The sequence below is a fragment of the Salvelinus alpinus genome, unplaced genomic scaffold (genome assembly GCF_045679555.1).
Source record: "Salvelinus alpinus unplaced genomic scaffold, SLU_Salpinus.1 scaffold_468, whole genome shotgun sequence".
NCBI lineage: Eukaryota > Metazoa > Chordata > Actinopteri > Salmoniformes > Salmonidae > Salvelinus > Salvelinus alpinus.
In genome coordinates this window covers 1-10661 of record NW_027256408.1, presented here as the reverse complement: position 1 = coordinate 10661, position 10661 = coordinate 1, and the positions used below count along the sequence as shown (strand labels likewise).

The 10661-nt window shown below is 47.0% G+C and overlaps 1 protein-coding gene across 1 annotated transcript; it reads left to right on the top strand.

Annotated features, from left to right (window-relative positions):
• The first annotated feature begins 4333 nt into the window (after positions 1–4333).
• On the top strand, positions 4334–6923 carry LOC139567405 (uncharacterized). The gene is made up of 2 exons (XM_071388772.1): positions 4334–6622; positions 6799–6923. Exons 1-2 carry the CDS (start codon positions 4638–4640, stop codon positions 6800–6802), a joined length of 1989 nt encoding a protein of 662 aa, XP_071244873.1. The 5' UTR covers positions 4334–4637; the 3' UTR covers positions 6803–6923.
• The last annotated feature ends 3738 nt before the right edge of the window (positions 6924–10661 follow it).

The following is a 10661-nucleotide window of genomic DNA, read 5'->3' as shown; positions in this document are numbered from 1 at the left end:
AATCGGCTCCCCGTGACGGTTGGACAAATGGAAACGGTCTCGATTTTCAACTCGAGCCGTCAACTTTTTCCAAGTGCGAGGTAACACGGGAGCCCCACAGCCCTCCGAAACAGGCAACGTCGGGCCCGATCGGCTCCTCGTGACGGTTGGACAGATGAAAACGGTCTCGATTTTAAACACGAGCCGTCAACATTTTCCAAGAGCCAGGTAGACACAGGAGCCCCCGAGGCCATCCGAAACAGGCAACGTCGGGCCCGATCGGCTCCTCGTGACGGTTGGACAGATGAAAACGGTCTCGATTTTAAACACGAGCCGTCAACATTTTCCAAGAGCCAGGTAGACACAGGAGCCCGAGGCCCTCCGAAACAGGCAAATTATTGAGCCAGGGACAGAAATACGGAGGGTGAGAGAGGGAAAGTTAGAAGAAGGGTGGGAGGGAAAATAGCCCTAAATTGAGCAAGAGGCAGAAATAGGGCGAGTGACAGAGAGAGAGAAAGCTAGAAAAAGGTGGGAGGGAAAATAGCCCTAAATTGAGCTTGAGGAAGAAATAGGGCGAGTGAGAGAGAGAGAGAGAGCTAGAAAAAGGTGGGAGGGAAAATAGCCCAATCGGCTCCCCGTGACGGTTGGACAAATGGAAACGGTCTCGATTTTCAACTCGAGCCGTCAACTTTTTCCAAGTGCGAGGTAACACGGGAGCCCCACAGCCCTCCGAAACAGGCAACGTCGGGCCCGATCGGCTCCTCGTGACGGTTGGACAGATGAAAACGGTCTCGATTTTAAACACGAGCCGTCAACATTTTCCAAGAGCCAGGTAGACACAGGAGCCCCCGAGGCCATCCGAAACAGGCAACGTCGGGCCCGATCGGCTCCTCGTGACGGTTGGACAGATGAAAACGGTCTCGATTTTAAACACGAGCCGTCAACATTTTCCAAGAGCCAGGTAGACACAGGAGCCCGAGGCCCTCCGAAACAGGCAAATTATTGAGCCAGGGACAGAAATACGGAGGGTGAGAGAGGGAAAGTTAGAAGAAGGGTGGGAGGGAAAATAGCCCTAAATTGAGCAAGAGGCAGAAATAGGGCGAGTGACAGAGAGAGAGAAAGCTAGAAAAAGGTGGGAGGGAAAATAGCCCTAAATTGAGCTTGAGGAAGAAATAGGGCGAGTGAGAGAGAGAGAGAGAGCTAGAAAAAGGTGGGAGGGAAAATAGCCCAATCGGCTCCCCGTGACGGTTGGACAAATGGAAACGGTCTCGATTTTCAACTCGAGCCGTCAACTTTTTCCAAGTGCGAGGTAACACGGGAGCCCCACAGCCCTCCGAAACAGGCAACGTCGGGCCCGATCGGCTCCTCGTGACGGTTGGACAGATGAAAACGGTCTCGATTTTAAACACGAGCCGTCAACATTTTCCAAGAGCCAGGTAGACACAGGAGCCCCCGAGGCCATCCGAAACAGGCAACGTCGGGCCCGATCGGCTCCTCGTGACGGTTGGACAGATGAAAACGGTCTCGATTTTAAACACGAGCCGTCAACATTTTCCAAGAGCCAGGTAGACACAGGAGCCCGAGGCCCTCCGAAACAGGCAAATTATTGAGCCAGGGACAGAAATACGGAGGGTGAGAGAGGGAAAGTTAGAAGAAGGGTGGGAGGGAAAATAGCCCTAAATTGAGCAAGAGGCAGAAATAGGGCGAGTGACAGAGAGAGAGAGAAAGCTAGAAAAAGGTGGGAGGGAAAATAGCCCTAAATTGAGCTTGAGGAAGAAATAGGGCGAGTGAGAGAGAGAGAGAGAGCTAGAAAAAGGTGGGAGGGAAAATAGCCCAATCGGCTCCCCGTGACGGTTGGACAAATGGAAACGGTCTCGATTTTCAACTCGAGCCGTCAACTTTTTCCAAGTGCGAGGTAACACGGGAGCCCCACAGCCCTCCGAAACAGGCAACGTCGGGCCCGATCGGCTCCTCGTGACGGTTGGACAGATGAAAACGGTCTCGATTTTAAACACGAGCCGTCAACATTTTCCAAGAGCCAGGTAGACACAGGAGCCCCCGAGGCCATCCGAAACAGGCAACGTCGGGCCCGATCGGCTCCTCGTGACGGTTGGACAGATGAAAACGGTCTCGATTTTAAACACGAGCCGTCAACATTTTCCAAGAGCCAGGTAGACACAGGAGCCCGAGGCCCTCCGAAACAGGCAAATTATTGAGCCAGGGACAGAAATACGGAGGGTGAGAGAGGGAAAGTTAGAAGAAGGGTGGGAGGGAAAATAGCCCTAAATTGAGCAAGAGGCAGAAATAGGGCGAGTGACAGAGAGAGAGAGAAAGCTAGAAAAAGGTGGGAGGGAAAATAGCCCTAAATTGAGCTTGAGGAAGAAATAGGGCGAGTGAGAGAGAGAGAGAGAGCTAGAAAAAGGTGGGAGGGAAAATAGCCCAATCGGCTCCCCGTGACGGTTGGACAAATGGAAACGGTCTCGATTTTCAACTCGAGCCGTCAACTTTTTCCAAGTGCGAGGTAACACGGGAGCCCCACAGCCCTCCGAAACAGGCAACGTCGGGCCCGATCGGCTCCTCGTGACGGTTGGACAGATGAAAACGGTCTCGATTTTAAACACGAGCCGTCAACATTTTCCAAGAGCCAGGTAGACACAGGAGCCCCCGAGGCCATCCGAAACAGGCAACGTCGGGCCCGATCGGCTCCTCGTGACGGTTGGACAGATGAAAACGGTCTCGATTTTAAACACGAGCCGTCAACATTTTCCAAGAGCCAGGTAGACACAGGAGCCCGAGGCCCTCCGAAACAGGCAAATTATTGAGCCAGGGACAGAAATACGGAGGGTGAGAGAGGGAAAGTTAGAAGAAGGGTGGGAGGGAAAATAGCCCTAAATTGAGCAAGAGGCAGAAATAGGGCGAGTGACAGAGAGAGAGAGAAAGCTAGAAAAAGGTGGGAGGGAAAATAGCCCTAAATTGAGCAAGAGGCAGAAATAGGGCGAGTGACAGAGAGAGAGAGAGAGCTAGAAAAAGGTGGGAGGGAAAATAGCCCAATCGGCTCCCCGTGACGGTTGGACAAATGGAAACGGTCTCGATTTTCAACTCGAGCCGTCAACTTTTTCCAAGTGCGAGGTAACACGGGAGCCCCACAGCCCTCCGAAACAGGCAACGTCGGGCCCGATCGGCTCCTCGTGACGGTTGGACAGATGAAAACGGTCTCGATTTTAAACACGAGCCGTCAACATTTTCCAAGAGCCAGGTAGACACAGGAGCCCCCGAGGCCATCCGAAACAGGCAACGTCGGGCCCGATCGGCTCCTCGTGACGGTTGGACAGATGAAAACGGTCTCGATTTTAAACACGAGCCGTCAACATTTTCCAAGAGCCAGGTAGACACAGGAGCCCGAGGCCCTCCGAAACAGGCAAATTATTGAGCCAGGGACAGAAATACGGAGGGTGAGAGAGGGAAAGTTAGAAGAAGGGTGGGAGGGAAAATAGCCCTAAATTGAGCAAGAGGCAGAAATAGGGCGAGTGACAGAGAGAGAGAGAAAGCTAGAAAAAGGTGGGAGGGAAAATAGCCCTAAATTGAGCTTGAGGAAGAAATAGGGCGAGTGAGAGAGAGAGAGAGAGCTAGAAAAAGGTGGGAGGGAAAATAGCCCAATCGGCTCCCCGTGACGGTTGGACAAATGGAAACGGTCTCGATTTTCAACTCGAGCCGTCAACTTTTTCCAAGTGCGAGGTAACACGGGAGCCCCACAGCCCTCCGAAACAGGCAACGTCGGGCCCGATCGGCTCCTCGTGACGGTTGGACAGATGAAAACGGTCTCGATTTTAAACACGAGCCGTCAACATTTTCCAAGAGCCAGGTAGACACAGGAGCCCCCGAGGCCATCCGAAACAGGCAACGTCGGGCCCGATCGGCTCCTCGTGACGGTTGGACAGATGAAAACGGTCTCGATTTTAAACACGAGCCGTCAACATTTTCCAAGAGCCAGGTAGACACAGGAGCCCGAGGCCCTCCGAAACAGGCAAATTATTGAGCCAGGGACAGAAATACGGAGGGTGAGAGAGGGAAAGTTAGAAGAAGGGTGGGAGGGAAAATAGCCCTAAATTGAGCAAGAGGCAGAAATAGGGCGAGTGACAGAGAGAGAGAGAAAGCTAGAAAAAGGTGGGAGGGAAAATAGCCCTAAATTGAGCTTGAGGAAGAAATAGGGCGAGTGAGAGAGAGAGAGAGAGAGGGAGTCATGCTCAACATGAGCTCCTGATATATTTGATTTTTTGGGGGTTTTTAGAATGAGATAAACACTCTAATCGAAGAAGAATTCCAGACAAGAAGTAATGAACAACAACTCTATTCATTCAGAATAGAAAAAAAAAAATAACTTTGCGCCTCAAGTTAAGAAGTTTTGAGTCTAGCTAGCTAGCTACACATCAAAGACCTAGCCAGCAGACTAACAAGCTAGCCAGAAGAAACGAGCTAGAACAAACCTAGCAAGGGCAGTTAATACAACTACATCAAACGACCAAACTGAGTGAGTAAACCAAAAAGGAGCACGGACTAACTGTAAACATATCTTCAGTTTTTTGTGTGAGGATTTTTCACTCTTTTTGCTGTTTTTTGAACTAAAGTAGCGCGAACAGCAGACAAACAAATCGGTTGCCATGGTAACGGGGCAGCAGAACAGCGCAGCAGGAGCAGTAGTAGCAGAGCGCACAGACACCATGTCCCCACTCCCCCTCAGCGCAGAATCCATTCTCTACCCAAAAAAGGCCAAAAATGACACAATGAGGAAAACTTTTAAACAGAAACTACTAGAGGAGAGGCCAGAAACCCTTTTTGCAGACCTCTACAAAAACGGTGACGTGAGTAATCTCATCTTCCTCACTGACCAGCCAAATGCATGGCGCTCAGCAGTCTGCTCTCACTACCCATGCATAAAGAAAGAGGGAATCTGTAATGGGTGGAAGCTGAAAATCAAAGAGACAGACGACCCTGACAGCACCATGATAACAATCAACCTCTACAAGACTGGAACTGTCATGGTGCAAGGTAACATTAGGCTGTTTGAAACAGACTTTCAGACCATTAAGGAGAGAGCGGAGAGAGAAAAGGACACCACCAGTGACATGCCCTCCCACAAGAGAAACTCCACCAGCACCACCCTCACCCCTACCCTCCCCACCCAAACAAGCACATCCAGCACCTCTCTTCCCACCATAGTGGAGGACACGCCCCAGGAGGAGAGCGACCCCCTCAGTGCAGAGCAGGCTCAGGCCCTCCTCACCACCATGGCTGCCATGAGGGATGAGTTCACCAAACTGGAGGGGGAGGTGGTCCTGCTCAGGGAGAGCGTGAGCAAACAGCAACCAGACAACCACACCTTAGAGGAGCTCCTAACCAAGGTGAGGACAGAGCAGGACAGCAGCCTTGCAACACAGCTGAAAGAGGTTCAGCAAGAGAGAGACGGACTCAAGAGAGAACTGGCTGATCTAACAAAGGAGGTGAGAGAGCTCCAAAAAGACAGGCAGAGCAGCAATAAGGAGCTGACCGCACTAAGAGAGGAGCTGCAGGAGAGAAAGAGAGCAGAGGACAGGCTGCAGGAGCAGATAGATCACCACCCTATGACCTGCCCTCACACAGCAGAGGAACCCAGCTCAACCAGCCAGACTTCCCCAGCCCTGGCTGCTGCATCCCTCCTCCCCAACCCACAGAACAGCCTCCCACTGACAGTGGCACCGACACAGACCAGCCACACCCCAGCTCCAACACCCACCAGCCCCCCCTCTGCCCCCCCCAGTCCAGAAGAAACACTGGCTGACATCGTCCTGTTAATGGACTCAAATGGGAAGTATGTTCAGGAGAAGAAACTTTTCCCTAGACACAAAACGAGAAAGGTGTGGTGCCCAACAACGCAGAGTGCCATGGAGCTGCTTGATAAGAACCATCTCGGGTCGCCAAGCCACATAATCATACACACCGGAAGCAACGACCTGCGTGCTCAGCAGGAGAGGGTGGCCACTTCACTACGGGGAGTGATTGAGAAGGCCTCCGCAATCTTCCCCAACACAAGAATCATAGTGTCAACCCTTCTACAGAGGAGGGACTTCCACCCTGCCACAATCCAAAGAATAAACGCCAGCCTATCCCGGGACTGTGCCCTGCGACCCAATGTACACCTGGCCCACCATCCCACCCTCGATCTGGACTGTCTCTATGACCATGTTCACCTGTACAGGGAGACAGTCCCCATCCTTGCCAAGACTCTCAAGGACGTCGCTTTAAACCGCAGCCCGACCTCTCCACCCAGGAACAGCAGAGCAATCTCCACCCTGCCGAGATCACCGAGACAACATCCCGGACCAGCACCCTGGACCCCCCAGCCACGACCACAGCACCACCAACCTCAATGCCCACCACAGCCAGCGCAGCACAGACCACCCCAGCCCAGCTTCAGAGCCACCCAGACGAGGCCTCCCACCCCCCTGCCCCCCACCGCAGACCCACACCTGGAGGAGCCACAGCCCAGCAGGCAGAGCTACGCACAGGCTGTGAGAGGAGCAACTGGCCCAGCCCCCACCAACCAAATGAGTGACATCAAACAAATGCTGAGTCTACTATGCTCACATGTGATGGGCCGAGGGTCATGGTAAGATGAGCACATGAACTCCACCATTCTCACACTACATCCACCCAAGTGGCATGACACAAATTCTATCTTAAATTATAAACAAATCACATTTGCAAAATAAGAGTTTACTTTAATTGAAAAGTCCTATTTTAATGGTTCTTCTTGGATTGTGAGTGTTTGTCTCATTTTGAAAGGTAAAGAAAAGAAAAGAAAAAAAGTGATGAAGTCTTTTTACGTTGCATGTTGGAATTTACAAGGATTGAAGTCCTCTGCTTTTGGGCTAAAGAGCAGAAACCCAGACTTCCTGAAAGAAATTGATGATGTTGATATTGTAGTACTACAGGAAACATGGTGCAGAGGTGATGTTTCCACTGGCTGTCCACTAGGTTATAGGGAGATAATCATACCATCCACTAAATTAAAAGGAATCAAACAGGGCAGAGACTCAGGGGGATTGCTAATATGGTATAAATCTGAACTAATTAATTCAATCGAATTGATCAAAACAGGAGAATTCTTTATCTGGTTAAAAATAAACAAGGAGGCTATCTTGACAGATAAAAACGTCTTCCTCTGTGCCACATACATTCCCCCCTCAGAGTCACCCTACTTCAATGAAGAGAGTTTCTCCATTCTAGAGGGGGAGATTAGTCACTTTCAGGCCCAAGGCAACGTACTGGTCTGTGGAGACCTGAATGCTAGAACAGCAGAAGAACAAGACACTATTAACAGTCATGGGGATAAACACCTACCAGGAAGCAACAACCTTTCCCTCCCCACATACCCCCACAGAAACAACTATGACAAAGTGAAAAACAAAAACGGAGTACAGCTCCTGAGGCTCTGTCGAACACTGGGTCTGTACATAGTCAATGGCAGGCTGAGAGGAGACTCTTTTGGTAGGTACACCTACAGCTCATCTCTTGGCAGCAGCACTGTAGACTACTTCCTCACCGACCTAAACCCAGAGTCTCTCAGAGCCTTCACAGTCAGCCCACTAACACCTCTCTCAGACCACAGTAAAATCACAGTGTATCTGAGAAGAGCAGAACCCAACCATGAAGCATCACGGCCCAATAAATTACATGGTACTAAACAAGCCTATAGATGGAGTGCAAACAGTACAGACATCTACCAAAAAGCAATTAGTAGCCAAAAAATACAATCTCTCCTGGACAACTTTTTAGCCTTAACGTTCTCCTTCAGCAATGAAGGTGTAAATTTGGCCGTTAGGAACATAAACTTTATATTTTACAAATTAGCCTCCTTGGCTAATCTAAAGAAGCATAAGAGCAAACCAAAAATAACAGATAATGAAAAATGGTTTGATAATGATTGCAAAAATCTAAGAAAGTCATTGAGAAATATATCTAATCAAAAACACAGAGAACCAGACAACAAAAATATACGCCTTCAATATGGGGAAACACTGAAGCAATACAAACGCACCTTAAGAACAAAAAAGGAACAGCACATTAGAAATCAGCTGGATGGAATTGAGGAATCCATAGAATCAAACCACTTCTGGGAGAATTGGAATAAATTAAACAAACCTCATCATGAGGAATTGGCTATCCAAAATGGGGATATGTGGAGAAATCACTTTGCAAACCTCTACAGCAATATAACAAAGAGCCCAGAACAAAAAGATATACAAGAAAAATTACAAATCCTTGAATTAGAAGTCAAGGACTATCAGAATCCTGTGGATACCCCAATTACAGAAGAAGAATTATTGGAAAAACTATGCAATCTCCAACCCAAAAAGGCCTGTGGTGCTGATGGTATTTTAAATGAAATGATCAAATATACAGACCACAAATTCAAATTGGCTATACTCAAACTCTTCAACATTATCCTCACTGCAGGTATTTTCCCCGATATTTGGAACCAGGGATTGATCACACCAATCTATAAAAATGGAGACAAATTTGACCCAAATAATTACAGAGGAATTTGCGTTAACAGCAACTTGGGGAAAATTCTCTGCAGTATTATAAATAGCAGACTACATCATTTCCTTGACGAACACAACGTCCTGAGCAGAAGCCAGATTGGATTTCTAAAAAATTATCGTACAACAGACCACATTTACACCCTCCACACTCTAATTGATAAACAAGTTAACCAAAACAAAGGCAAAATCTACTCGTGTTTTGTAGATTTCAAGAAAGCATTTGATTCAATTTGGCACGAAGGTCTTTTTTATAAACTAATAGAAAGTGGTATTGGAGGGAAAACATATGATTTTATTAAATCAATGTACACTAAAAACAAATGTGCGGTTAAAATTGGCAACAAGCAAACAGACTTCTTCTCTCAGGGGCGTGGAGTGAAACAGGGCTGCCCAATAAGTCCAACATTATTTAACATCTACATTAATGAATTGGCAAAAATATTAGAAGAATCGGCAGCACCTGGTATCACCCTACACAACACTGAAATCAAGTGTCTGCTGTACGCAGATGACCTGGTGCTGCTGTCTCCCACTAAAGAGGGGTTACAGCAGCACCTAGATCGTCTTCACAGGTTCTGTCAGACCTGGGCTCTGACCGTTAACCTAAAAAAAACAAATATAATGATATTCCAAAAAAGGTCGGGAAATAAGGATGACAAATATAAATTCTATTTGGACACAGTTCTATTAGAACACACCAAAAACTACACATATCTAGGACTAAATATCAGCAACACAGGTAGCTTTCACATGGCTGTGAATGAGCTGAGAGACAAAGCAAGAAGAGCACTCTATGCCATTAAAAGGAACATCAAAATTGAAATTCCAATTAGAATCTGGCTCAAAATTTTTCAATCAGTTATAGAACCAATTGCTCTATATGGTAGTGAAGTATGGGGTCCACTCTCTAATAATGAATTTACCAAATGGGACAAACATCCAATTGAAATATTGCATGCAGAGTTTTGCAAGACTGTTTTGCAAGTACAAAGAAAAACTCCAAATAACGCATGTAGGGCAGAATTGGGCCAATACCCCCTCCTCATTCGAATAGAAAAAAGAGCCATCAAATTTTACAACCATCTAAAAACAAGTGACCCCAAAACATTCCATCACACAGCTCTACAATGTCAAGAGATGAAACCAGAGAAGAGTCCCCTCAGCCAGCTGGTTCTGAGGCTCAGTTCACCAACCCAAACCAACCCCATAGAGCCTCGGGACAGCCCTCAGAAAATCTGGCCCAACCAAATCATCACAAAACAAAAAGAAAAATATATAACCTATTGGAAAGACACCACAAAAAATCAAAGTAAACTTCAATGCTATTTGTCTCTAAACAGACAGTACATGGTGGCAGACTATCTGACCACTGTGACTGATAGAAAACTGAGGAAAACATTGACTAGGTACAGACTCAGTGAGCACAGTCTGGCTATAGAGACCGGTCGTCACAGACAAACCTGGCTGCCCAGAGAGGACAGGCTGTGCTCACTCTGCTCCAGGGGAGAGGTAGAGACAGAGGTGCATTTCCTACTACACTGTGACAAATACTCAGACCTAAGAGCATATTTCTTTCCCAAAATTATAACTCAATACAAAGAATTTGAAACTATAAAAGATGAAGAAAAAATCAAATATTTATTGGGTGAAAAGCCAAAATGTGCAGTTTTGGCAGCCAAATATGTGTCCTCCTGCCACAACCTGAGGGACAGCCAGTGAAAAATGCAAAGTAATGTTGATAATATTTCCCATTTAGCTTAGTTTTGTTTTGTCTTTCATACCAGGTCATATGTCTTCTCAAGTCATGTTGACACTGGTCTACTACTGTTGCTTTAATGTATTGTTGTTCTGATTAATATTGTTGTTGTAGTTGCTGTTAATGGTAATCCCATGTCCACTACTACTATTATTATTGCTGTTGGTTCCACCATTTATTTATATATAAATATATATATATTTTGTATATATATACATATATATATTAGATTTTTATTTTTCGATATGTATACTTTGACAATGTAAGTAATAATGAACTTGCCATGTCAATAAAGTCAATTGAATTGAATTGAATTGAATTGAGAGAGAGAGAGCTAGAAAAAG